Raw genomic sequence first — 27608 nt, 5'->3', positions numbered from 1 at the left:
GGCCAGTGGCGCGTCAGCTTCTCTGGCTTGAGGACTAGTTACCACTTACCTTGAGAACACTGTGACGGGCTCTCTCTGCTTGGCCGTAAACGGGGGTGCGATGCTTTTCTGTCTTTGCAATCCCTTCGCGGGTGGCCTGGGATGCGCGTCACCTTCTAACTTAATGTTTCTCCAGTAACAAAAGTGTCTTTCTTTCGCTACTGTCTTGGTGGGGAGGCTTTCTGGGTTGGGAGAAAACGTTGGTTTTTACCAGTTGTCAAGCTTGAATCTGCCCCACCCCCAGCGGACGCTGCTTCCTGACGCTCCTTCCCACACAGTCAACCTTCTCTTCCTTCCCCTGCACAGATCTGAGGACCATCCTGTTCTAGCCCTCGCTTCCCATGTCTGCCAGCCTGGGCCAGCACCCAGCATGCCCCCCTTAGGCAACCTGCTCCTTTAAGAGCACCCCCCACCCATCCCAGCTCCTCCCTCAGACCCAGTAACCGGATTTCCCTGTTTGTGAGGCCCAGCCTTCAAAGCCAGGGCCCCTTCTTACTCAGCTGTAAGCTGAGCCCGGGGTGCCGAGGGGGCCTGGATGCTGGGAGTAGGCTCAAGTGGGCTGTGACAGGTACATGTGGGACACGAACCACTGCCCAGGGCTCGGAGGGACACGGAGCTGGGACAGGGTGGGTCCTGGGAGGAAGCAGAGCCGCTCGGCAAGACCTGTCATTCGTCAAGCAGCCGCTGGGCGCTGGGCACCGTGCCAAGCCCTTTCTGCACCTTCTGAGGCGCGGATTATGCTCCCATTTGACAGGCAGGGGGATGGAGCTCAGAGCAGCCACCTGAACTACCTGGGGCCACACAGGCAGCCAGTGGCAGAGCCAGGATCCGACCTCAGGTCAGTGCGACGCTAAAGCCTGATGCTCTCCGCCTCACTGCCCGACGGGGGTCCTGGCTTCTCCCTACACTTGCTCTGTCCTGGGTTCTCCTGCGTGAGGTAGAATGGGGGTACGGAACGGGGGATCCCCTGCAGCTGCAGGACCAGCACTCCGGGCCCTTCCTCCTCCAGGAGCTGCCTGGAGATGCTGCTGCTCCTGCTGCTGGTATTCCTGCTGCTGCTGCTGCTGCCACTGGCCGTGCTCTGGCAGCAGCAGGCCCAGGGTCCCGGGCCGTCCTGGCTGGCCAGCCTGCAGCACCGCGTGGCATGCGGGGCCCTGTGCTGGGCAGCCGCCTGGCAGCAGTGGAGGCTGGAGCAGAGCACCCTGCACGCGGGCCAGCGCCAGCAGCAGGCCCTGAGGTGGTGTCTGAAGGGAACCCAGGGTCCCCACTCTCCTCTCCGGGGGAGCACAGGTGTGTTTTCCAGGGTCTGGGGAGGTGGCCCCAAGAGAAAGGAACCCCACAGGACAATCAGATTCCAGAACCTGAAGACCTCCCGCCCCCCTCGCGCTCCCAACACGGAGAGGCTGAGCCAGAGACCCTCCCCAGGCTCAGCATTGTCCGAGAGGACTTTTCCCACCCTGGACCCGGATAGCCCCGCCCCCATCCAGGCCTGGCCCAAGTCCCTTCTTCAAAGGTCTCACCAGCCTTGTCTGAAACTCCTGGGAAACTGTGTGGCTTCAAGAGGAGTTTATGATGTCTTTGGGGCTACAGATATGACCACCTTCCGGAATCATCTCCCTTTGACCAAGGCCAGCCAGGCCCCGGAAGAAGAAAGTGGGGAGCAGCTCCTGCCCCCTACCTCAAAACAGCAGCACGGGGAGGCCTCTCTGCAGGTAAACCCAGAAGAGCCCAGCCCCACCGTAGACCCCAGCTTGTAGCCACACCCTCCCACCAGGGTGGGCAAAGAATCCCCAAATTGGGGGCTCAGGGTCGGGCTCAGGCAACACCCTCTCTTGTTTCCCTCCAGGCCACCTTGCTGGGTCTGGCAGCCCTAAACCAGGCCTACCCAGCAGCGCTGGCCCCCGGGAGTACAGCCTGTGTGACCCCTGCCTCCCCCTGGCCCCACCCTCTCCCCTGGCCCTGGCACGCCCTCAGCCAGGGTAGCCCCCCTGGAGCCAAGGACCCCGGGGCCCTGCTGCTGGAGGCACTGAGGTCCCCAGGGCTGCGGGCACTGGAAGCCAGGACGGCCGTCGAACTCCTGGACGTTTTCTCGGGCCTGGAGGCCGATGGCGAAGAGCTGGCTGAGGCAATAGCTGCTGGGAACCCAGGAGCGCCTCTCCCGACGCGGGCAGCTGAGCTGCGGGAAGCCCTCGAGCAGGGACCCCGAGGACTGGCCCTGCGGCTCTGGCCAAAGCTGCAGGTGGTGGTGACTCTGGACGCCGGAGGCCAGGGCGAGGCTGTGGCTGCCCTGGAGGCCTTGTGGTGCCAAGGGCTAGCCTTCTTCTCACCTGCTTATGCTGCCTCTGGAGGTCAGCAAGACTCAAGGGTGGGAGCTGGGGTCGGGGCAGAGGGCACACTGCTGGCTGCCATATAGTGAGCCCTACTCATCTCATGTCATCATCTCATGTAATCCTCCCAACCCTTTGTGACTTCCCCCAACACCAGCAGCTCCATTTTACACATGGAGAAGCTGAGGCTCATAGAGAGGTTGCACAAACTCACACAGCCCCAGCATTTACCCCCAGGCCTGCCGCACCCAGAACCACTGCCTCTTCCCAATTAGGGCCCCAGAAGCAGGGTGCTGAGCCTGGGAAAGCCACAAAGGAGGGGGTGGGAGGGCAGCAGGAGAATCAGATGCTCAGAGGGTTGAGGCCCAGGGGTGAGGGCCTAGCAGAAAGCAATGGCACCACCAGAAGAGGCTGCTTACTTCCCGCAGGGGCGGTGGGCCTGAACCTGTGGCCAGAGCAGCCTGCTGGGCTCTACCTCCTCCCCCCTGGTGCTCCCTTGATTGAGCTGCTCCCAGTCCAGGAGGGAGGCCAGGGAGAGGCTGCCACCACTATCCTGTTGGCCGAGGCCCAGAAGGGCCAGGAATACGAGCTGGTGTTAACTGACCCGGCCAGCCTTACCAGGTGATCATCTGCCCACGCCCTGGTGCCTCAAGCCCTCTGGGACCTGTTGAGGACCAGAAGCATGAGCTGACGGGTCCTTGGGCCTGACCTCCCCTCACTCCCCCCTGTCAGATGCCGCCTGGGTGATGTGGTTCGGGTAGTTGGTGCCTACAATCAGTGCCCAGTCGTCAGGTTCATCTGCAGGTGGGTGACGTCCCGGGGAGCTGAGGGGCCGTCCTTAAACCCTGGGCTCCTCTGCCTCCCGCTCCTTCCTCCCCAGGCTGGGCCAGTCCCTGAGTGTTCGAGGAGAAGACATTGGCGAGGACATGTTCTCTTGAGGCCCTGGGCCGGGCGGTGGGGCAGTGGCCAGGGGCCAAGCTGTTGGACCATGTCTGTGTGGAGAGCAGCATTCTGGGTAAGCTTCTCCATTGGCCCCTGCCCCCCATTCTTGGGTTAACTCCCCCACAATCCATGCCCCCCCCTGCTGAGAGCTCTCTAGGAAGGAGGTCAGACCCAGCCTCCTTTGTGGCTCCTAAAAAGAGTCCTTCCCCAGGGCTCACTCCCATCCCTCCTGCTGCAGTCTCTCCCTGGTTACTTTCCTGACTTGTTTCATATTTAGGACTAGGCCCTGGGCTCCTCTTCCTTTACCCTCCCTCCACACCAAGAAACCCCTGTTTTCCCACGAACCTCAGAGCAGAGGAGAGCGAGGTGGGGCAGTGGGCATTGGTTTTGGAGGCTGCCCCATTCACAGGAGTGCGTGTGCGTGGGTTTTGCCTGCAGATTCCTCCGGGGGCTCTGCCCCCCACTATGAGGTGTTTGTGGCACTGAGGGGGCTGAGGAATCTGTCGGAGGAAAATCGAGACAAGGTAAATGAGACAGGGACAGGGTCCGACTGCATGTCCCCTTCATTCTGCACCCCCCCCCCTCCCCCGCCCCGCCTAGGTGCAGTGGGCACAGCCCAGTGAAGGGGAGGTGGGGGCAGGGAGGAGAACTTTCCCGAGGCTCTAAGAAGGGAGGGGTGAGTCCCAGATACACATGTACACGTGAAACTCCTACCCACACACACACGCTAGGCACAGGCAAGCGCACCCCATCCACACACCACATGGCCACGCACCAGCCTCACTCAGCCGTCTGTCCTCAGCTGGACCGCTGCCTCCAGGAAGCCTCTCCCTGCTACAAGGCCCTGCGCTTCCGCGGCAGCGTGGGCCCTGCCAGAGTCCACCTGGTGGGGCCGGGGGCCTTCAGAGCACTCCGGGAGGCCCTCGCTGCCTCCCCCGCAGCCCCCTTCCCTCCGGCGATGCCCCGGGTCCTCAGGCACAGGCACCTGGCCCAGCTCCTGCAGAGGAGGGTGGTGTCCTGAGCGGAGGCTGCCCGCCGGCCCCGCCGCCCCACAAGCTGCCTCTCTCTTTCCTCTGGAGCCTCTCTGGATGGGGAGCCCTGGGCCAGGGTCTGTGACTCTGTGTCACCTCTCAGTCGCTCATCTGAGCTGCTGGGCCTTCGGGAGGTCCAACCTCGGCAGCCAGCTCTGAGGAGGTGACCTCGGGGGTGTAGCCGACCCCGCAGGGCAGGGCCCTGCCTGGAGCCCCGTGGACCCCCCTCTGGAGGACCCTGCTGGAGAGTTCCCATACACGCTGGTGCTCGTGTGTCTCCCAGCCCAGCGCACTGTGCAGGCTGCAAGTGTTGGGAGTTGGTGTTCTCAGGAGCACCCCTCAGTCAGCAAGGAACAGGAGTTGTGAATACCAGCCTCAGCTTCATTGTCCCTCAGAGGGACTATTCTGAAGTGTGTGTGCACCAGCTGCCCGCAGTGGCAACCCTCTCATGAACACGGTTCTTAAGGCATCCCTCCCATCTCCACTCCCTGATGTGTTTTCTAGGATCACTTCCCAAATAAACCTCTTGCACCCAGATTCTTGGCTCAGGGTCTATGTTTGGGGAAACTGTAGTGGTCCCTTTGGCTCTGATCCTGCCGCAGCCTGTCCCCTCCCTTCAGCTCTGATCACAGGGCTTCCCCCTCTCTCCACGGGGGAGGCCCCAAGTGTGTGCATGCAGGAGACCTCGGGGACTCCTGCCATGGCCTAGGTCCGTGGTCGGCAAACTGCGGCTCGCGAGCCACATGCGGCTCTTTGGCCCCTTGAGTGTGGCTCTTCCTAAGCCTTAGGAGTACCCTAATTAAGTTAATAACAATGTACCTACCTATATAGTTTAAGTTTAAAAAATTTTGCTCTCAAAAGAAATTTCAATCGTTGTCCTGTTGATATTTGGCTCTGTTGACTAATGAGTTTGCCGACCACTGGCTAGGTCAACCCAGCAGACTCAGAGCCCCTCCTCCTCCCTCTCCCCATCCCAAGCTTAACCTAAATGTGAAGGGGCTACTCCCCAACTTCCCTGGCCCTGGCTCACACAGGTCCCTTTCCTGGCCCCACACCCAGAAGTCACTTCCATAGGCAGTGGCTCTACTGCAAATCATCAGAGCAGGAAGCGACCGCAGAGGTTATGTGGGCTAACTGCCCGTCTTACCGGGGGCACGGAGGCTTCCTGAGGTTGTGAGACCTGCTCCGGGCCCAGCGGCTCCGCCTCAGTAACGCAGCACCTGTGTGTCAGTCTCTGCTTCTGTCCCCGAATGACTTCTCAATCCCATGCCCTACCTCCAGGCCCCTATGCCCACCCACCCAGTCCCTGTATCAGCCCATGACTCCTTCCCACTGAAATCCCCATGGCTCCCCGTGCCCCCAGGGTCAAGACTAATCAGCTTAGCCTCAAAGGCCCTTTGACCCATCCCCGTTCTTGCTCGCCTGTCCAGCCACCTCTCTCCTCTGAGGAAAGCCACACCCCACTATCCCACATGAGTTAGGCACGGTCACCGCCAGGTCTTTGGTTCAGTTGTCCCTTCAGCAGAATGCCTTCTCCCCTGACCTTGCCTGGTAGAAATCCCCTTTTCACAAAAGGCCTTTTCAGAGTCCTTCCTCCCACTGAGCTACCATTATATGCCGGGTCACACTCCCACCTGGACTTCGGAGCGCCTTGGAAACTGGGCATGTCCTATGCATATGTCACTCCAGAGCCCCGTGCAGGGCCTGACACAGACCAGCTGCTCAACAGACAGTGCCCTGAACAAGAGGAACTCTGGTGGGATGGGACCCTGTCTCTCCCCTCCAGGAAGGAAGCTGGGGAGGTCAAAGGGTAACGCCAGGAACTTTTTTCCTCACTACCCCGGTTTGGTTTTCAAGGTTTTCCATCTTGGAGGGTAGTGGAAGGGGCAGAGGGAATGGACCTGGGGGAGGGAGAGCCAGCTCATAAGCCGTTTTTCCATGGAGGAAGGAGGCCCCGAGTCTGACAGACCCCAGGGGCAGAGGGGAGGAGCACACACACACATATACCCCATGGAGAATGGGTTTCCTGTCTGCCTCTTCTCCTGCCCTAATTAGCAGCTGCCCCTCCCCACATTGTCTCAGACCAGCGCCCAGCCAAGGCCTCTTTTGTGCTCCCAGATTCCTGGGTGCAAGGTGGCCTCATTAGTGCCCGGAGACCGCCCCATCTCCAAGGAGCAGGCAGACAGAGAAGGGGGGAACCGGGGGCGCAGTGATCCAACCCCAGCCTCTGAGTGTCCTGGCGGCCATTCCTTGGGCCCAGCCTGGAGACGGCCCCCCTGTCTGAGGCTAATCTTAGATTTGCCTTTGTCTAGCCCCAGAGTGGACGCAAGTGCCCCCCCACCTCAGAGCATTATAAACCCCAGACCCCTGCTAGCCAGTCACAGTCGGCAGCCTTCCAGTTCCTAGCTGTTTGGACCACTGGAGACGGCGCCTTTCCCTGCGGGTCCACTCTGAGCTCCGGACACCATGAGCCCTCCCGCTACAAAGGTAAAGACCCAGGGATGGAGGGGACGCACATTCCGGGGGCAGTGAGAGCACTTGCTCCGGGGCTGGAAGGAAGGCTGAGAGTCCCCCCTCTTGTTTTTCTATGTGGGCTCTGGGGCAGGCAGGGCCCTGGGTGGACGCTTGGCTGAGGACCTGCCTTGGTTAAGGCTCAGTAGCGCCCTGCTCTTCTAAGAGCTCATGTGTATTGCGCACGTACCACTCATCAGGTGCTGCTTGTACCTGTCATCGCGTGTCCTCCTCCCAGCAGCCCTGCCCGGTGGGGAGTATTTAATACCCAGTTCACAGGTGAGGAGGCTGTGGCCCCTAAGAGGGTAGGAAACGGGGCCGAAGCCCAGTTCAGTGTCCCCTGCAAAGGAACAGGCAAACAAGACAACGATTTGGACCCTGCTAGTCCTGGATTTGCACGGGTTTGCCGCAGTGGGTAGGGATAGTGGGGCTAAATAGGGCCTGTTTTCGAGTGCACAAACTTCTGGTGCAGACAGACTCTCACACCTGTTTTCAGGCGGAGTGGTAAGCATTCTAATGGGGTAACGACGAATTAAGGATCCTCAGAGGAGACAGGGATCCATTCTGCCCAGGGGGTCTCCAATGACCCCCTTCTGAAGGGGCAGCCAGGAAGGGGCGCCAGCCAAGAGGGGGCGCGCGGCGATCTGGGCAGGGCCTGGGTGTAGGGGCTGGAGGCGGCGCGGCGTTCAGACCCCCAGCGCCCGGTCTCCTCCTCCCTAGGTCCCCTGGACCGCCGTGACGCTGCTGCTGCTGCTGCTGCTGCCGCCCGCGCTGCTGTCGCCCGGCGCGGCCGCGCAGCCCCTGCCCGACTGCTGCCGCCAGAAGACGTGCTCCTGCCGCCTCTACGAGCTGCTGCACGGCGCGGGCAACCACGCGGCCGGCATCCTCACGCTGGGAAAGCGGCGGCCCGGCCCAGGCCTGCAGGGCCGACTGCAGCGCCTCCTGCAGGCCAACGGCAACCACGCGGCCGGCATCCTGACCATGGGCCGCCGCGCAGGCGCAGAGCCAGCGCCACGCCCTTGTCCGGGGCGTCGCTGTCCCGCTGCGGCCGCCGCCTCTGCTGCTCCCGGGGCACGGTCCGGGGTCTGAGCCCGTGCTCAGACTACGTCTTGGCACTGGCCTCTCCCCTCTGCCCGCCCGCTATCAGCCCCCAGAAAAATGTGCAATAAAGAGGCGTCTCCGATAACGTGGCCGGTCTCGGTTCCTGTGTGGTAGAGTCCTGCCCTCCAGGGGGCGTCAGAGTCTTGCGAACTGGAAAGAGCCCGAGGGCTTGGAAGCCGGGGTTCCCGGACACCTCAGCTTGGGCGGGCGTCCTTGGACCTGAACACTTGTGGGTGGGGAGCTCCCCAGAACAAGGCGCCGTGCAAGGCCGTGGGTGCGGAAAGAGTCGCAGATGTGCGTGCTTCGAGGGGAGGATGCAAGGAACATGCGGCTCCACGTAAATCATCCAGAGGGGCTGCAGCGCGGGGTGGCGGGTGTGGGGAGAGGTGAGGCACTGGAGGGGAGGCGGTTAGGTCGTGCAGCCCCGATTGTGACGCCCTCACGAGTCACTTTATTCTGTAGGAAGCTGGGAGTCGCGAGTTCTGATGCGGGGGGCGGGGGGGGGGGCAAGATTTTCCTGCCACTTTATTGGAACACACCTGTCATAGATTGAATTGTGTCCCCTCCCCAAATTCATATGTTGAAGTTATAACCCTCAGCACTTCAGAATGAGATCTTATTTGGAGGGTCGTTGCAGATATTAGTTAAGATGAGGTTCTGTTGGAGTGGAACGGGTCTCCACTCCAATATGACTAGGGTCCTTCTAAAAGGGGGGGGAGGGTTTGGACACAGAAACGTACACAGAAAGAGCCCATGTGAACATGCAGGCAGAGGTGGGTGGTGCATCTACCCACCAAAGATTGCCAGCAACCCCTCAGAAGCTCACAGCTTTCAAAAGGAACCAATCCTGCCGTCATCTTGAGCTTGGACTTCTAGCCTCCAAAATTGTGGGAAAATAAATTTCTGTTGTTTAAGTACCCCGTTGGCGGTACTTTGTGACAGGAGTCCTAGGGAACTGATATAACACCCAGAAGTAGAGACACAAAAAGAAGTCGCGCTTTTAAGCAATCTAACACTGGGTTCAGGCTCTGGGAGGAAGGGGTTGGGGATGCAACTGGCTTGCCCTCTCAGGAGACCATCTTTCCATCTTCACTGGCTTTCGCTGGGAAGCAGTCACCCTAAGCCTCAGTCATTTTCTGCTTCCGGGCTGAAAAAGTCCGGCGTCTGGTCTCCCCTGGGTCCTTCTTGCTGCTGTACTGGTTAAGTCTTGGAAAAGATGGAGTTCGAAGCCCCCCAGCTCACCTTTGGAGATTTGCAAACCGACTCTGTCCACCTTGAAGCTGTCTTTCTCTGCCCCATACTGGCTTCCAGCCTCTCCTGCGCTTGAGTGGCAGCAGAGAGGAGTGTTAAGTCAGGACGATGGGAAAAGGGAGAATAGGGAGAAAAGTGCTCTCCAACTCACTTATTTTGTGCCAACGTGTGCATTATGCCATTGCCTTCTCACAACCGCAGGAGGTAAAAATGATTAGCTCCATTTTACAGATAAGCAAAGTGAGGTTCAGAGAGGCCACGTCACACATTCAGTAAATGGCAGAGCCAGGACTCTACCCGATGGACCCCAAAGCTCTTTTCATCCATCCTGCCGGCCGAGAGGCGGAATTTGCCAGCGTGCCCTGCGCGCAGCGAGGCACACACAGCCCCTTTAACCCCTGCTGTCTCCTGGCGGAGCGCAGGGACCTGCGAGCGCTGCAAAGCAGCCCGGCTCCAGCAGGCAGCACTGCGAGCCAGATCCCGTTCCCGGCTGGGGCGGCGCCTGGGGAAACCCGTGGGGCGGAGCCGCGAGGCGCGCCAGGGCTCCACGCGCGGGGGCGTGGCCACCGGGAGGAGGCGTGTCTGACACTCCGGCTCCGAGCCGCCTCTTCGAGCCTCTGCTCCCTGGAGGCGTGTCTCGAATTCTCTCCGAGAGAGACTCGCGTGGGCCGCTCCCCTCCCGAAGGAGGGCCGCGGGGAGAGGTGCGGGTGTCACTGGTGGCCCCTCCCCGTGCGGGGCCACGTGGCGGACGCGGCCGAGCCCGGGGGAAAGAACCTGGCCCGTGGGGAAAAGAGCCGGCTCGGCGGCGCCCCGCGGAGCCGAAAGCCGAGGGGTTTGGAGCAGAGGCGGCGGCGGTGAGAGGGAGGGTAGGAGGCAGGCCCGCGCATGGGGCGCCCCGGCCCCGCCGGCAGCGCGCCCCCTGGGGCCCGGCCGAGCTGACCGCCCTCGGCGCCGCGCCTCCAACTCGCGCCCCGAGCCATGCCGGTCATGAAGGGGTTGCTGGCCCCGCAAAACACCTTCCTGGACACTATCGCCACCCGCTTCGACGGCACGCGTGAGTGGGGCCGAGGCTGGGGCTGGGGGCTCCTGCTGGGGGCCAAGACCCCGTGGGGGCCGGCTTGGTCTTCTAGACCCGAGGCGGGAAGGGGGAGTGGGGTGGAGGGTCTAGGTCGGAGCTCCCGAAGCCGCGGAAAAGGAACAGCAGAGTGCCCCCCGAGGGGAGGCGGGGAGAGGGCCAAGAGCGCGGGGGCCAAGGTAAGGGGTGTGACTGCAAGCACGAAAGGCTCTTCGTGTGCAAAACGGAGGAGAGGCCTTGAGAGCGGCCGGTTCCCGGGCAGGGCTCTGCTGGCTGGGGGCGCGGTTGGCGGTATCCGAGACGCGGAGGTCGGAAAGCGGCCAGGCGCTCGGGAGTCGCTCCCAGACATTCCAGCATCCCCTTCCCCCCGGAAAAACAGAGGGAGGGAGAGCAGATCAGACTTCGGCAGGACCTAGTTTAGACTAAGGTCACGCACCCCCAAATCGTGGCGCGTCTGTGTTCGAGGGAGGTGAGGCAGGAGGAGGGGGGTGGTCCGGGTGAGGAAGGGAACTCCCCGCTCGCCCACCCAGCTCGGTTCCCAGGTTCAGGACCTTGGACAGCCACACTCCTCCTTCCCCGCCCCTTCTCCCGCCTTTCCCTTTTCCTACTTTACAACCTAGAGATCTCTGCCTGCCCCTCTGGGCACCTTTGCTACGTCTGGAAGATATGGGGAGCGGTACTCAAGGGCGGAAACTGATCTGGGGCGGGGGAGTGGGGCTCCCCACCTCCCCACTCTTCCTCCACACACGCCTCCCCTGTTTCCATAGCGCCCATCACCGGAGCAACGAGCTCTGGGATGGAAGGAGGCTGCTGCCCAGGGCCCAGCACCCTCAGTGTCCCCATCAGCCACCCCATGCCCAGGCACACACCCTTCCTAGCGCCCCGGGACTGGTTGTGTCTCAGGACCCTTCCCTCGCTGGGACTCTGTCCCTGGATGGCCCATAGAGCCCCTCTGTGGCCTCCTATCCATTGGAACTGGAGGGAGCCAGCTCAGGTCCTGCGGCTGGGGTTGCTGGAGCCCCAACTTCATTGCCCAATCCCTGTCAGACTTTGACACTGGGGACAGGCCCGGAATTAGATAAAGGGGTGCTAAAAAGAGGACCTTTCTTGGAAGTCAGGACGCTAGTCGTGACTCTCCCTCCTCCCACGAAGGAGATTTGTGAGTGTCGGTAATCTCTGCCTACTAGTTTCCCGTCAATAAAATGGGTGTCATAGCACCAGAATCCCTGTCCTCTCCCCTCTCCAATGGGATGACAGGGTAGTGGCTAGGGCTGTGCTTTGACAGCTGTGCACATGTGGAGGAGTGGACACTGTGGCACAGACTGTCCCCAAAGGTTTTCCCCAGGTAACGCCCGTAACTCTCACAACAACCATGTGAGGGAGATATACGGTATTAGCCTCCACTTTGCAGGCGAGGAAGCTGAGGCACAGAGGAGTTCATTAACGTGCCCAAGGTTCCGCAATCAGCCATCAGCAGAGGTGGGGTGGTGGAGTCCATTCCCTAGCTCACCACGCCGTACTGCCTCCCACACTGAGAGCGTACTCGCTTGAAGGCAGGGGGATGAACGGCACGAACTTTTGGGGTTCCTTCTCCAATCCCCTAGTAGTTCCTGTCCAAGTCCCAGGTCGCCCGTAAGTCCTTGTCCTTGTCCTCTATCTCTTCTTACTCTTAAATCAAATTATCCCAAAGCAGGACCCAGGAATCGCATGGGAGCCTGGGAAGCGTCTGGCTCTGGGACCCCTGACAACAGCTTGGGGGAGGTCCTGCCCACCTGGAAGCTGAGCTCCCCTCCTGCCCTGGGCCTGATCTTGACCTCTTCTTCCCACAGACAGTAACTTCCTCCTGGCCAACGCGCAGGGCCCCCGGGGCTTTCCCATCGTCTACTGCTCTGACGGCTTTTGCGAGCTCACAGGCTACGGCCGCACCGAGGTCATGCAGAAAACAGGCAGCTGCCGCTTCCTCTACGGTCCCGAGACCAGTGAGCCAGCCCTGCAGAGGCTCCACAAGGCCCTGGAGGGCCGCCAGGAGCACCGGACTGAAATGTGCTTCTACCGGAAGGATGGTGAGGGGCCTGGCCTGGCCTGCAGCCCTGCCCAGACCCCAGGCTTTACCCAGAGTCCACTTGGCACAGTGAAAGCTTGGGTGCTGGTCCCTGCCCCCCCTCCCCCCCCACCCCGACACTGTCACAAGCTGGGTAACGCTGAGTGCATCCCTGACCCTTTCCGGCCTTGGTTCCCCCATCTGGAAGGTGACGGAGTCAGCGTTGGACTTTTCCAGCTCCAAACTTTTACCAAACCCTTTGACTATGCCCAGGAACCAGGGGGTCAGGGATGCCACGGCTGCTCACCTTCTCCCTCCATCTTTCCACACCTACAGGCTCAGCCTTTCGGTGCCTCCTGGACGTGATGCCCATCAAGAATGGGATGGGGGAGGTTGTGCTTTTCCTCTTTTCCTTCAAGGACATCACTCAGAGTGGAGGCCCAGGACCCGGCCCCTCTGGAAGCCACGGGGACAGCAATCATGGTAACCGCAGGTCTGGGGAGAAGGCGCGAATGGTCAGAGGTCCTTGCCCAAGGTCACCAGACCTCTCCCTCCCCAGCCTCGTGGGATGAGCCCCCATTTATCGCCATACCCTTCTTTCCAATAGAAAACTCCCTTGGCAGGAGGGGAGCCAGCTCAAGACTGCGATTCGCCAGGAGACAGAACCGGACTGTCCTGCGCAGACTGACTGGCCACTTTGGCCGCCGGGGCCAGGGAAGCATGAAAACCAATCGTGTGAGTCCTGTCTCCACCCCAACACCTCCCGGCCGTGACGCCGAGGCCCTGATACTGCCTCCCTGTTTCCCTGTCTGGCTGGTCTCCCTCCAGCGACTTGTTCCTCTCTCTGCCCATTTCTCACGCCCAACTCTGCTCTAACTCATGCCCCCCTCCTTCCATCCCCACTGTCCTTGCTTCCTTGTGACTGAGATTACTCTGCTCAGAAGTTGTCACAAGGCTGGGCTCTAGCAGCAATTATATCACCCAACTCTGGCTGATCAAGTTACCTATGGGGGGATCACAAGCTGTGGTCCGAGGGAGAAAGCCCCCACTGAGGGCCTCCCACCTAGCCTTCATCTAGGACCCCGATGAAGCCACGGATCGGGTCTCCAACCCTCTGTGTAGTCTCTAAGATCTATAAGGAGTGGGGTGTTGTGCCAGTCTCCCCTCAGTCCTGGATACACCGATCTCCCCCCGGCCCCCCAGCACCCAAGAGGAACCTGAGGGAGAAGCTAGTGACCCCTCCAGGTAGGGCTTGTGCCTGATTTGTCATCATATCCTTCAGCAGGGTGAAGGTCACACCTTAAACTCCCCACAAAACATGATGGATTCACAAGGGGCCCTGAGCAGTAGCTTGGCCACGGAAGGGTCGGGTGCCACCCTGAGCCCCTCTCCTGCACCCTCTATCTCTTCGTGGTTGTGTTCGCAGTGTCCACGCCCTCTTTTCCCCAGCCCCTGCCTCTCCCTCCCCCCGCCTTGGCTCCTCTTTCCCCCAAGTGTCCCCAACCACCACCCCTTTCCCCTTAGAACGTGTTTGAGCCAAAGCCATCAGTGCCCGAGTACAAGGTGGCCTCCGTGGGGGGGTCCCGCTGCCTCCTCCTCCACTACAGCGTCCCCAAGGCTGTATGGGATGGCCTCATCCTCCTCGCCACCTTCTACGTTGCGGTCACCGTCCCCTACAATGTCTGCTTCTTGGGCGATGATGACACCCCCATCACGTCCCGACACACCCTTGCCAGTGACATCGCCGTGGAGATGCTCTTCATCCTGGGTTAGACCCTCTGCCCCACACACCCTGGCGGGTGGGCTGGAGGGACCCACTCATCCTGGCCTCGCTTGGTCCTGGGCCGCAGAACCCAGTCACTCAGAGCCCATCCATTTCTGGGTCTTGAGGTCCTAATGGTCCATGGGCCCTGACTCCTGACCCCTGCAGCCTTCTGCCTCTAGACTTTTCCTCCCTGAAGATCAGCTAAAAGCCCAATCTGTCTCCCCATTTCTAACCCTAACTCCATCCTGGGTCTCTAAGGCTTGTTCCCAGCCTAGCCAGTTTCTTGGCCCTTTGGCCTGAGTTTCTAGACGAAGACACCCTCGTAACAGCCTCTTGCACCCCCAGATATCATTCTGAACTTCCGCACCACCTATGTGTCCCAGTCCGGCCAGGTGGTCTCTGCTCCTCGTTCCATTGGTCTCCACTACCTGGCCACCTGGTTCTTTGTCGACCTTATTGCTGCTCTGCCTTTTGACCTGCTTTACATCTTCAACATCACCGTGGTGAGTGACCCCGTCCCACCAAGCAGCTAACCTCCCAGCTTCAGCCCAGCATCTCCCCCTAAGGGACTGACTCCAAACTCAGACCCAGTCCTTCCCATCAACCTACCTGTGACTCTGGGTCAGGCATCCGCTAGGGGCAGAGCCCTGTGCTAGGAGCTGAGAAGGACCTGAGAGGGTCTGGGCGCTTGGGGAGCTCAGCTCACAATCTCGGAGGGAAGCTGAGACAAATGAAAAGCTACGTCGAGCTACCAAGGCAGCGTTGGCCTGATACCAAATGAGTGGTACTTTCCTCATCTTTATTGAACAAACAACTGAGGAGCATTTAGCTGTCTGTAAAGCGCTGTGTGGGGCGCGGTCACTGGGGAAAAGGGACAAGGATTCAGCCTCCAACAGCCAGGCTGGTGATGGGGCCGGACTCCGGAGGGGCCAGCAGGAACAGCAGGGGGGATGAGGCGGAACACGGGGCCCCGGTACTGTGCATGGAGGCTGGCACGGAGCTAGCTGACCTCGGAGCTCCATACTGGGACGTGGGCATGGGTAAAAAGGATCTAAAATCTAGCCAGTGCTGGGGAGGTCAAAGCAGTCCAGCTGGGCAGAGGCCAGGGTGGCCTGGGAAGGGTTCCTGAGGAAGTTGAGGGAGAGATAAAGGGTAGGGTTTGCTGGCAGGAGATGAAGAGAGAGAGCATTTGGCGGGGGTGGGGTGGGGGAGGGGGGGTCATAGCAAGCCCAGACAAGGAGGGAGAGGTTGTGGGGTGAGTTTGGAGGCAGAGAGCTAAGACCAGTGTCCTCCCAGCTCCCTAGGGGCTGCGTGGAATGCCCTTGAGTGGTCAGCTCTGCACCCAGCCAGTAGATAGTAGGTCCAGGGGGAGGGAGTCCCCCCCCCTCTGTCCCCAGACCCCTTGGTTCGGGGTGGGGAAGTGGAAAGCGGTTTCCCTGTGTGCTCCTCTCTCTGCCACACTTCGCTATAGTGGGAAACCACCTACATGCAGCCGGATTTAACTAGCTGCCAACAAGCTGTGGGCCTCTTCTCCCGGCTGTGTGCACGTGTATGCACGCTCCCACACACGTGCATGTGCGTGTCTGCCCTGAGGCTCGGGCCATTCCAGGAAGAGCTCCCCACCCCTCCCCATCCCCTGTACCCACTAGACTGTGCCAGCTGGGCAGACAGCTGTCGCTGAGGAAAGAGAGAGCTACAGAGAGCCCCTTGTCCCTCCTCCCAGGCCGTGCCCCCTCCTGTGGTAGCTTTAGGAGCACTTGACAGTTTACTAAGTTCTTTCACACATCATCATCACATAGGAACCTCACAATAGTCCTTCAGGGCAGGTTCTCTTATCCCTCTTTTTCAGAGATGGGCACAGAGGCTCAGAGAGGGTGAGTGGCTTGCTGAAGGTCACACAGCTAGCAGTAACAGGCAGGAGATTGGAACCAGGTCTCCAGACTCCTAGTCTAGTGTTCTTTCCAACATTGCACCCTGCTTCCCAGGAAACCAGGGTACCCGAGTGGATGGTCTGGTATACAGGGAGGTGAGGAGCAGTGCTGGGACTGGAGGAGGACACGGCAAAGAGAGAGGATGAGGAGGCACCAGCAGAGCAGTGGAATGGAAGGAGCCAGGCCTGGGACAATCTGGTCCAAGGAGAGGGAGAGGAGGGTCCCAAGGGAGTGGGGCCCAGGGACAGGGGCTGGGGCAAGTCCTGAAGGAATGAAGTCAGGAGCTCTGGGAGGTGAGGGCAGGCGTTAATTAAGCCTTGGAGAGGGTCCATACGGGGGGCTCAGGGCCACCTCCACCAGCTAACATGAGAGAGAATGGGTGAGGTTGTTCAGGAGCCATGTAGGGCCAGGGCTACAGGGATGCTGCTGGAGGCCCCTGAAAGGACAGTGAGGGCCGTCAGACCAGGGTACCCACGCCCTGTCCCAGAGCCCCGCCCTAGTGGTGAGAAGATGAGCCTCCACCTGCTTCTCCTCTCCAAGGTTGGGAGAGCTCGCTGAGGCATTAATAACCAAATGGGAACTGTGGTGGTGGTAATATTAGCCAACATTTACAGGAGCCTTCCTAGGGGCCACTGGCTCCACAAACCCCCACCAAGCCCCACAAGGGTTGAAATCTCGAAGCCCAGGCTCCCTCAGTCCCTGATCTTCTTCCCTCAACATTTCATTGGCAGCCGACCCACAAGAGGAAAGGGCCCTAAACCTAAACCTTTCCCAGTCCTAGCCCGCTCCCACCCTACCATGCCTCTCTCTGTCTCGAGGGTGACTCCCACCACACCTGCTGTCGTCACTAGCAACCACTCTTGTCCACAGCTAAGTGTGCTAGGACACGAGGGGCTTTTGCAGGGGCCAGAGGTCATTCTGTCTACCCCCCTGCCTTTGGCCAGGACTTACTCTTCCCCAGCCCACAGTGCTAAGGGGCAGCATGACCCAAAATGGACTCTGGTGTGAGCCCAGATCTGAGTCCCAGCTCTATCATTTCCTTGGTCTGTACCTTAAGCAAGTCACTAACCTCTCTGAGCCTTCGTTTATTTATCTGCAAATTGGGAACAATGATGATAATTGGACTGAAAGCATAACTTTTTTTTATATATATATATTTTATTGATTTTTTACAGAGAGGAAGGGAGAGAGATAGAGAGTTAGAAACATCGAAGAGAGAGAAACACCGACCAGCTGCCTCCTGCACATCTCCTACTGGGGATGTGCCCGCAACCCAGGTACATGCCCTTGACCGGAATCGAACCTGGGACCCTTCAGTCCACAGGCCGATGCTCTATCCACTGAGCCAAACCGGTTTCGGCAGCATAACTTTTTAAATGAGGATTACAAGTACTTAGCCCAGTCCTCACACATAGTAAGTACTTACCAAGTGTTGGCCATTATCAGTTTTAGTATTATTCTCCGTCCCCTGCAGTTCCTGGTCACCCTCCCAAGAGAGAAGAGCTGTTCTTCCTGCTGCAGCTTCCCCTGGCCCCAGGGCATCTGGGGGTGGGACACGGGGGGCCATGGAGGCTCTGACAGCCTCCCCACACACTCCTGCAGACATCGCTGGTGCACCTGCTGAAGACAGTGCGGCTGCTGCGGCTGCTGCGGCTGCTGCAGAAGGTGGAGCGGTACTCGCAGTGCAGCGCCGTGGTGCTCACGCTGCTCATGTCCGCCTTTGCGCTCCTTGCCCACTGGATGGCCTGTGTCTGGTATGTCATCGGGCGCCGGGAGATGGAAGCCAACGACCCACTGCTCTGGGACATCGGTGAGCCCCTGGCCCCGGACTTTCACTGACCACCCGTCCACCTGCCCTGTGCACTCGGGCACCCACGCGGACGCCTTCACCTGTACCGCCACCCGCCACCCACCACCCACATTTCTCTGTTCACCCAACCAACACGCATTGAGCTCCTTCTGGATCAAGCGTGGGAGCGCTGATTTGCAGACAAGGGCTTTGCCTTGGGGGGACCTCACAGCCTAGCAGGGGAGCAAGACGGGGGATAGGCGATCAAAAAACAGTATGGGACACTCTCCAGTGGTAGGAGGGTGTTTGGGGCAGAGGGAGCAGTACTCCTCCCTGGCTCCTTCTGGTGGCTCCCTACTGCCACCAAAATCAAGTCCACATGTAGTGCACGCCCTCTCTGTCCCTACCTGGCTCCTCTTTACCCCCCCGCCCCGCCCCCCCCCGGGCCGCAGCCGCACTGGCCTCCTCCAGCACCCACGCGGTACTGCTCTCTCACTCGGGGCCTTGACCACGTTTTCCTCTCCGGAATCCTTTTCCTTCTGTCTTCCCTCCCTTCACCTAGGTGGCCTGTCTGTTCCTTGCAATCTCAGCTAAAATGCTCTGTCCTAAGGGAGCTTTTCAGGGACCATACTCCCTACCACCCATTGTATTGGCTTTCCCTAACCCAGTATGACTCCTAAGATACCCTATAGTTCCCTTTTATTCAATTTTAAATATTTTTTTAAATATATTTTATTGATTTTTCACAGAGAGGAAGGGAGAGAGATAGAAAGTTAGAAACATCGATGAGAGAGAAACATCGATCACCTGCCTCCTGCACATCTCCCACTGGGGATGTGCCCGCAACCCAGGTACATGCCCTTGACTGGAATCGAACCCGGGACCTTTCAGTCCGCAGGCCGACGCTCTATCCACTGAGCCAAACCGGTTTCGGCGAATTTTAAATATTTTTATTGTTGATAGTATTACAGATTATCTCCCATTCTCCCCCCCCCCCGCCCCACCCCCCACCTTTCTTCTTCTAGTTCCCTTTTAGTAGCTCACCTCCCACCTGCAATGATTTATTTGGTGTCTCTTTCCCCTCCAGACCGTCATTCCCACCAAGGCAGGGAGAATGTCTGGCTGGGTCAAGTCCCAGCACCCTGTGCACAGGAGGCACTCAATAAACGATTAGAGTGTGGCAGAGGCCCCTGAGCAGTCAGCAGTATGGAGAGTTGGTAGCCTTGAGCTGCAACTGTAACCAGGCTCAGGCCAAGGCTGCCCATGCAAACCTCCCCTCCCCGCTGTAAGTACTTGACTGAAGCCGAGTGCAGGCAGCTCGGGGAAACCCGGTTCTCCACCCCCTGCATCGTTCCACCCTCCAGGCTGGTTGCATGAGCTGGGCAAGCGGCTGGAGGTGCCCTATGTCAACAGCTCGGCGGGCGGCCCGACGCGGCGCAGCGCCTACATTGCCGCGCTTTACTTCACGCTCAGCAGCCTCACCAGCGTGGGCTTCGGCAACGTGTGCGCCAACACTGACGTGGAGAAGATCTTCTCCATCTGCACTATGCTCATAGGCGGTGAGGCCGGCCCGCCCAGCCACGCGTGCAGATAGGGAGATCGGGCCCAAGAAGGCCCTCCAGACAGGCCTGCATTCATGCATAGACGTTTCCTCCGGCCTGCTGCATGCCGGCCCTGGGGGGCTCCACAAACAGGCATGGTGTCTTGTTCAGGGAACGGGAAACTCAAGTTCATGACCTAATTGGGGGGAGAAGGGGGGCGGGGGATGAGAGGAGCATCAGGTCTGACCTCTCTCAGGACCACTCTCTAGTCCCCTCCCAAGCCAGCCCCTGCCACCAGGTGGGCACGTAGGAGCCCACTGGCCCTCCTGCCCTTCCCGGAAGCCCAGAGGCCTGTCCAGGGCAGGGTGGGTTTGGGGACGGACGGCCACCCTAACCTGCCGCCCGCCGCCGATGCTGCAGCGCTGATGCACGCCGTGGTGTTCGGGAACGTGACGGCCATCATCCAGCGCATGTACTCGCGCCGCTCGCTCTACCACAGCCGCATGAAGGACCTCCAGGACTTCATCCGCCTGCACCGCCTGCCGCGGCCGCTCAAGCAGCGCATGCTCGAGTACTTCCAGACCACGTGGGCTGTCAACAGCGGCATCGACGCCAACCAGGTAGCGTGCGGGGGCTCCGGGGCTTTGCTGCATGGCCGTCGGATGGGGAAGAGCGCACAGCCTCTCTGGGTTTGGAATGGAGGTAGATGGGCTATGCAGCGGTTCTCAACCTGTGGGTCGCGACCCCTTTGGCGGTCAAACGACCCTTTCACAGGGGTCGCCTAAGACCATCCTGCATATCAGATATTTACATGACGATTCATAAATAGTAGCAACATTACAGTTATGAAGTAGCAACGAAAATAATGTTATGGTTGGGCCACAACATGAGGAACTGTATTTAAAGGGCCAGAAGGTTGAGAACCCTGTAGCCGCTACAGGGAGGTGAGGTGTTATTCACAAGGGCATGTGCCCACTGAAATCCACAGCCCTTTTCCCCTGCACTAGAATTTGGGACATGAAAGGGAGCTCAGCCCTTAGCTAATGCCACGCTCCCTTCGGCCAACAATTCCCGAGCACCCGCTGTGGGCCAGCTTCTGTGCTGAACACAGGGAGCTCCGAGCTGATCACAGCTTTTCCCTCAGGGAGACACCGGCCTGGTAAGGGAGGCAAACGGGTAAATAAATTACACAGTGAATGGGACTCTGCTGCAGGGGTGCACCTGCCACTTGGGATCCCCATTGTGTTGCGTCTGGGCCTAGAGGAGTACAGGCAGGTGGCGCCGTGAGGGACAAGAAGGAAATCGGCCTGCTACCAGAAGGCCGTTCCAGACAGGAAGAGCAAGAGGAGCGCAGGTCCAGAAATGTTGACACAAAAGATCAGCGTGAGTTCAGGAAACTGAAGGTAGTTCAGTGAGCCTTCAGGAACGGGAGTGTGGGCACCGTGGCGGGTGGAGAGGGAGAGGAGTGTAAGAGCCCGGGTGGGCAGGCTCAGGTCATAGATGCCCTTGACTTCAGATGTTATCCTGCAAAATGCTGAGGTTGGGGAGTGGCCTGGGGATCTAGGAGAGATTTCTAAGCGCAGGCACCATGGGACTTGGTGGTCCTGGTTGCAGAAGAGGAGCTCAGAGTGATTCCCAGGTTTCTGGCTGGGGGTGTTACAGGGAGAAGATTGTACTTGGGGGTAAAAATGAGAGCCCAGTGTGGGGCCATGATGAGAGTGTGGTGCCTGTGGGAGGTCCCGGTGGAGTCTGCCCTGTAGGTAGTTGAAAATATAGGTCTGGACCCAGACGTAGGGCTCTGGGCTTACAGCAGCGGTTCTCAACCTGTGGGTCGCAACCCCTTTGGGGGTTGAACGACCCTTTCACAGGGGTCGCCTAAGACCATCGGAAAACACATATATAATTACATATTGTTTTTGTGATTAATTACTATGCTTTAATTATGTTCAGTTTGTAACAATGAAAATACATCCTGCCTACCAGATATTTACATGACAATTCATAACAGTAGCAACAGTATAGTTATGAAGTAGCAACGAAAATAATTTTATGGTTGGGGGTCGCCACAACATGAGGAACTGTATTAAAGGGCCGCGGCATTAGGAAGGTTGAGAACCACTAGCTTACAGGGAGTGGGGGAGCCATGGAGCTGGTTGCTATGATGCAGGGAGAGGCGGCTGGGGAGACAATGGGAACAAGAAAGAGATCAACAAGCCGCAGTGGTTAAGGCCTCCATTATATGCGGGTGGAACTGTGACTATTAAGTTTAGGTCTAGGAGGTCATTGATAATATTCAAGATCTAGTGTAACCCAGCAATTTACAGATGGCCCAGAGAGAGGGCATGGATTGCTCAAGATCCACCGCGATTTAAAAGCAGAGTTTGCGTTTGTGGTGTTGAGAAACCAGCGCGTGTGTGAGCGACTTAGTGCGTAACCAAGGGCTGTGGGCAGACGGGAGAAGACCTAGTCTCTGCCCCAGCAGTTGGGTTGGGAGGTCCACACACAAGTCAAATTGAGGTCAGAAATGGGTAACTTCGAAGCACAGGCCAAGCTGGAGCTATCTCCTTGGAGACAGCTCAGCACGTTTGCAGACATCAAGCAGCAGCTGCAGGGGGACGGCCCGAATGACCTGTCCCCTTATGCAGTTGCTGCGTGACTTCCCGGATGAGCTGAGAGCTGACATTGCTCTGCACCTGAACCGGGAGATCCTGCAGCTGCCGCTGTTTGGAGCAGCCAGCAGGGGCTGCCTGCGGACCCTCTCCCTGCACATCAAGGCCTCATTCTGTGCTCCGGGCGAGTACCTGCTGCGCCGGGGGGACGCTCTGCAGGCGCACTACTACGTCTGCTCAGGCTCGCTAGAGGTGCTCCGTGACAGCATGGTGCTGGCCATCCTGGGTGAGGATACCACCACCGCCTACTACCTACCCTGGAACCTTCCCCAGAGGCCTTGTGAGTGGCCAAGAATCTAGGGCCTGGGATGCTTTTAGTGGAATTCTGCTGAGGAGGACTCTTTCTTGGTCCCTTCACCCTCCTACCATCCCCTCTTGACCGTTCCCCTCAGACTCTCCCCTAATCCCATTGGCCATCCCTCAACCCATCAACCCTTCCCCAGTGACTGGTCCCCCAAATAAATTGATTCTTCATCATTGACCTTCAACTCCATTGACCTTTACCCTTTAACTGACCCCTCTGGCCACTCTTTATTGATCACTGATCAATTCCATGGGTCATTCCTCCAACCTTACTAACACCCCTCGTTAACTGTCTCCCAACTTCAGTCATTCTCCACTAACCTTTTCCCAATTCCATTGATCATTTCCACCAATCCCACCTTCGGCCATCCTTCAAACACACTGGCCTCCCCTCAAACCCATTGACTAGGTATATCCTCTTGGTCCCTCTCCCCAGTGACTGGCCCCGGCTCACTGTCCCCATCCCTTACCCACAGGGAAGGGGGACCTGATTGGGGCAGATACCATTGAGCCAGGACAGGAGCCTGGGTCAGGAGCAGGCCCGAGCTGTGTGCTGAAGACCAGCGCTGACGTGAAGGCACTGACCTACTGTGGCCTGCAGCAGCTGAGCAGCCGAGGGCTGGCTGAGGTCCTGAAGCTCTATCCTGAGTATGGGGCTGCCTTCCGGGCTGGTCTGCCCCGGGACCTCACCTTCAACCTGCGCCAGGGCTCTGACACCAATGTATGTAGACCCCTACAACTTCCATCTCCCCTGAGGTTCCTTCCTTCCAAGCAGACCTCCCTCAGCCCTAGAGAGAGCCTCATGCATTGTCTTCCACCCTGAAAGCATCCTCATCCCCAGGCACCCCTGGCCATTGCCCCGTCCATATTTAACATCTTCCAATCCCACTGACCCTACTCCATTGGCCATCACCCAACCCCATGGACCGTCTCTCACCACATTTACTTCCAGCTGAACTAACCCATCTCCTGTTGGCCCCCCCTCAGCTTCCCTCCAGAATCCCCAAAGGACCCCCACGTCGGAAACAATCCCCCTCGTGTTCCTCATCCACAAAGTTCCTCTCTGGACTGGGACCATCCCCTGGGGCTTCCTCACTCACCACATGTTTCCTGAGCCCATTTTGGTTTGGGTCTGTAGCCTAGGCCTTTGTCTTTTACTGCTTTTCACACTGACTTTCCACTCAGGATTTCTCTGAGTCAGAGTTGGAGGTATCTCTGACTCAGATCCACACAAAGGCTCCATATCCTCAAACCCCACAACACCGATGGGTGAGGTGAGGAGGTGTTGCACTAATGGAGGGGGAAGGCGTGAGTAAGATGACCCCCTCTGTCCCCACAGGGCCTCAGCCGCTTCTCCCGGTCCCCCCGGTCCCCTCGATCCCCTCAATCCCCTGGGCCCTCCCAGGTAACATGCCCTTCCTGGGTGGAGTTGAGGTTGAATGGGGGAGAGGTGGGGGAGGGGGACACCTTCCTTGGCTCCTCTGCTGCAGGGAGAGGGGAGAGGGGATGGGGAGCATCCTCTGCCAGTGGAGACTGTTGCTTAATGAAGGGGCCTGTTGTTCACTGTCCTGCAACACCAGCTGCTCCCTCTGCCCACAGCCCCGCTCCGAAAGCCGTGGCTCCTCAGACAAGACCCTGCCATCCATCACCGAGGCCGAGGCTGAGTCGGAGCCCGGAGGTGGTCCCAGGCCCTGCCGGCCCCTCCTGCTGCCCAGCCTTAGCCCAGCAAGGCCCCCAGGCTCCCTGGTCAGCCTTTTGGGCGAGGAGCTGCCTCCATTCTCAGCCCTTATCTCTTCCCCTTCCCTGTCCCCATCCCCATCCCCTGCCCTGGCTGGTCGAGGCCACAGCCCCTCCTCTCATGGCCCCCCCAGGGGCTTTGCTGCCAGGAAGCCACCCCAGCTTCTTATCCCCCCACTGGGAACCTTTGGAACTACGGACCTCAGTCCTCGGTGAGACACCAGCCTCCCCTGCCATTCCCATACCACTGCTGGCTTCCAGAACCTTCTCTGGGCTCTGTCCCTAGTGCTCCCCCCCGTCTCTGCCCCAAGTACCCCCTGTGCCCTTCCTGACCCACCACAGCTTGCAACCCCATCCCACCCTTTTGACCATTGCTCCTCCCCAGCTCCCTGGCACTGCTGCCCCCCTCACCCTCCGCCTGCTCTGCTCTGGCCCTCACCCTCGCCCCTTGGGATTGATGATCACTGCCTCTGTCCCAGCATAGTGGACGGCATTGAGGACTCCGGCAGCACAGCAGAGGCTCCTACATTCCAGTTCAGCAGAAGGCCTGAGCACCCTAGGCCCCACTCTCACACATCCCCTACAGGTAAGGGCCAGCAGTGGACTTCCACTCATAGTCACCCATTCACCTGCCATTCATTCATTCACCCCTTTATCTATCCATCCCACATGTAGTAAGGGCCTTACCATGTGCTGGGTGCTGTGCTGGGAATACACAGATTAAACCAGACCTGGCCCACACTCCTAGTGAACTCCCAGTCTAGTGGGGGAGACACACCTGTACTCTCAGATAAATGATTCCAGAATAGTATGCCGAGTACCACAACCGAGACAGGAGCAGGGCTCTGAGGTAGGAAAGGAGAGCTCCCTTAAGTGTCCCTCCTAGAGGAGGGGGCTCTTGAGTTGGGTCTTAAAGGGTGGGTAGGAGTTTGAGGGGTTGGAGTAAGGCAGTTGTTGCAAGGCATAAAGGCATGACAAGAGCACGTTATGCTTAGATATCAAAAGGAAGATTCGTGCCTAGAGCTGGGGCGACCGGCGGGGGGTGGGGTGGGGGGTGGGGTGGTACTGGGGAAGTCATAGGGCCTCAAAACCAGCCTAAGAGTTTGGTTTCCCCATCATCCTGACCCCAGAGCTTCCTTTCCCCTTGCTCTCTGCCTTCCCAGCGACTGGAGGGGGCCCAGCCCAAGCTGTAACTCATGCTCCCTGCACTCACTGCCTCCCTTTACCCCGTCCTGCCTGCAGGGACCAGGCCCAGCCAGGAACTGGCCACTGACGCTGAGGAGATGAAGGAAAAGGTCTGCAGGCTGAACCAGGAGGTTGGTTGGGGCTGGTTCCTCGCCTCCACCTTTGGAGAATATCATTTTGGGAATATCGTACAAACCGTGTCAGGATTTGGAGTCAGAGCCCTGAGTTTAAGTATTCACACTAGCCCTAGCCGGTTTGGCTCAGTGGATAGAGCGTTGGGCTGTGGACTGAAGGGTCCCTGATTTGATTCCAGGCGAGGGCACATGCCAGGGTTTCGGGCTTGACCCCAGTAGGGGGCGTGCAGAAAGCAGCCGATCAATGATTCTCTCTCATCAATGTTTCTATCTCTCTCTCTCTCCCTCTCTCTTCCTCTCTGCAATAAATAATAAAATAACATAAATATATGTACACTAGCTGGGAGACCTCGGGCAAGTCCCACAGCCACTCTGAACTTTGATTTCCACACCTAAAAATGGGGGAAATAATGCGTTCTTCCCCCTGTGGTTGTGAGGATGCAATGAGCGCACACAGGCCTGGCCCAGTCCCCAGCACAGCCTGCGTCCTCATTGGTCGGTGCTTCCCCTCTTGCCCGGCTAGCTCAGGTTGTCTCCTCCCTGCACCACCTCGGGATCCTCTCCTGCACAGAATGGCCCCAACCAAGTCACAATGCCCCAGGCCTTTCCCTCAGCCCAGCCCTCCTGAAATGAGAGCTAAGCAAACACGGGGGCAGAGGACAGGGAGGCTAAGGGGCCTTCAGCCTTGGGGGACCTGGAGCCCAATATCTGAATCCCGGTCAGGAAGAGCCCAGAGGCTGAATGCGGAGGCTGTGCCTCTGCCTCCTCCCGGGGGATCTCAGGATTGTCGCCACAGCGAAGCTGCCCAGCCCTGGGGAGTTGCCTTCCCTCCTTCAGATAAACATTGAGCTTCCCAGGGGAGCTCCTGGGCGGGGGCGGGGCCTAGGGCCGGGGGCGGGGCCAGCCCCTGTTGGGCAAGATTGAGGGCCAGCCCTGCTTCTGCTCATAGTTCTAGGCCAGAGGCTCCACACTTATCTATGGGCACCTGGAAAACATGGTAAAGTGCAGACTCCTGGGTCTCACCCCAATTGGAATGTCTGGGGTAGGGCCCAGAAATCACTTTTATAAGTTTCTCCGTTGATTCTGTACTCCCAGAAATTTGAAAAACACTTGAGCTCCTGTGATGGGATCACCTGACAGTCAGGCGACATCTGTCGCTTCAGAGCCCTGTAACCTCTCTGATCACATTGTTCTGCATCTTGTAAAAGTGGGGTGTTGGGAGGATGGCAATAGCTGCTGTCCCCAATCCTTTTTGGAAAAGGGCTGGGATATTTACATCTAGACAAAAATAACCCCTGCCCTGCCTTCTTCTCCCAGTGGCCCTGAGCAGAGGGTGGTTATGAAAGAACTTGGTAAACTGTAGAGGGGGGTGCACCTAGGAGGGGAGTGAGTGTGGTGACACCTGGGAAACAATTTGATGTGTTTTCAACAGATCTCCTGCCTCAACCAAGAAGTATCTCAGCTCAGCCAGGAGCTCCGGCACATGATGGGCCTGCTGCAGGCCAGGCTGGGTCCCCCCGGCCACCCGACAGTCTCCGTTTGGCCCTCAGACCCTCCGTGCCTCCCGCAGAGGCCTCCATGCATCTCTCCCTGTCGGTCGGGAGCACCATCTAGCATCCAGGATACGACTCTCGCTGAGGTCCACTGCCCAGCCACTGTGGGGACAGCAGAGATGGGGACTGTCCACCCCAACCTCAGACCCTACGTGTTGTCCCCCTACCCCTCAGAGCCTGACCCTCTGGGACCCTCTCCGGTGCCAGAGGCCTCACTTCCAACCCCCAGCTTCCGGTCCAGGTCAGACACGTTCCACTGACCCTGGCCCTGGGCCCAGGCCTGTCTGGGGTGGGCATTGCCACCTGCCGTCAGGGAGGGGCTGAGCCCAGGGCCTCCTGCCTCGGGTCAGCAGCCACCAGCTGGTCTGGTTGGCTCTGGATTCTCAGGACTTTTTCCATAAAGCCTGGTCACTTCCAACCCTCTTTCCTTTTCCAAACCTTCTCCTGTGCTCCTCCTTTGGGAGGGGAGTCACCAAAGGCCGTGGAACCCAACAGGCATGAGACAGAGCACGATGCCCATCAGGCTGGGCAGATGAGATGGCCTGCCTTCTCCCCAGGACCTGGAGGCAGGTAGAGATGGGGGAGCAGACGGGGGTGGGGGAGGGCCCCAGATCCAGCCTGGAAAATGAAGAGGCCACCGCAGGCAGAATCTTGGTGTCGACAGCCAGAGAGATAGATTGCA

At 58.9% G+C, this 27608-nt stretch overlaps 3 protein-coding genes across 3 annotated transcripts; all 3 read left to right on the top strand.

Moving 5' to 3' along the window:
* Positions 1 to 1048: 1048 nt before the first annotated feature.
* GHDC (GH3 domain containing) lies at positions 1049 to 4875 on the top strand. The gene is given in 9 exon segments (XM_081109457.1): positions 1049 to 1329; positions 1630 to 1751; positions 1886 to 2387; positions 2795 to 2987; positions 3099 to 3170; positions 3247 to 3301; positions 3303 to 3381; positions 3747 to 3832; positions 4111 to 4875. Coding segments are annotated over 9 exon segments (1596 nt in total). The 5' UTR covers positions 1049 to 1061; the 3' UTR covers positions 4330 to 4875.
* Positions 4876 to 6651: 1776 nt separating this feature from the next.
* Positions 6652 to 8034, top strand: HCRT (hypocretin neuropeptide precursor). Its single transcript, XM_081109453.1, has 2 exons — positions 6652 to 6826; positions 7571 to 8034. Exons 1-2 carry the CDS (start codon positions 6806 to 6808, stop codon positions 7937 to 7939), a joined length of 390 nt encoding a protein of 129 aa, XP_080965579.1. The 5' UTR covers positions 6652 to 6805; the 3' UTR covers positions 7940 to 8034.
* Positions 8035 to 10181: 2147 nt separating this feature from the next.
* KCNH4 (potassium voltage-gated channel subfamily H member 4) lies at positions 10182 to 27492 on the top strand (the record flags this gene model as incomplete). Its single annotated transcript, XM_081108953.1, has 16 exons — positions 10182 to 10257; positions 12108 to 12341; positions 12656 to 12802; positions 12927 to 13054; positions 13844 to 14087; positions 14430 to 14587; positions 17618 to 17825; positions 19169 to 19363; positions 19766 to 19965; positions 21991 to 22240; positions 22794 to 23038; positions 23657 to 23722; positions 23917 to 24266; positions 24534 to 24640; positions 25297 to 25370; positions 26806 to 27492. 16 exons carry the CDS (start codon positions 10182 to 10184, stop codon positions 27184 to 27186), a joined length of 3063 nt encoding a protein of 1020 aa, XP_080965079.1. The 3' UTR covers positions 27187 to 27492.
* Positions 27493 to 27608: the final 116 nt, after the last annotated feature.

This window comes from Myotis nattereri (genome assembly GCF_964212035.1).
Source record: "Myotis nattereri genome assembly, chromosome: 16".
NCBI classification, from domain to species: domain Eukaryota; kingdom Metazoa; phylum Chordata; class Mammalia; order Chiroptera; family Vespertilionidae; genus Myotis; species Myotis nattereri.
The sequence above is the reverse complement of the archived record's forward strand: the minus strand, read 5'-3'. Positions and strand labels throughout refer to the sequence as shown.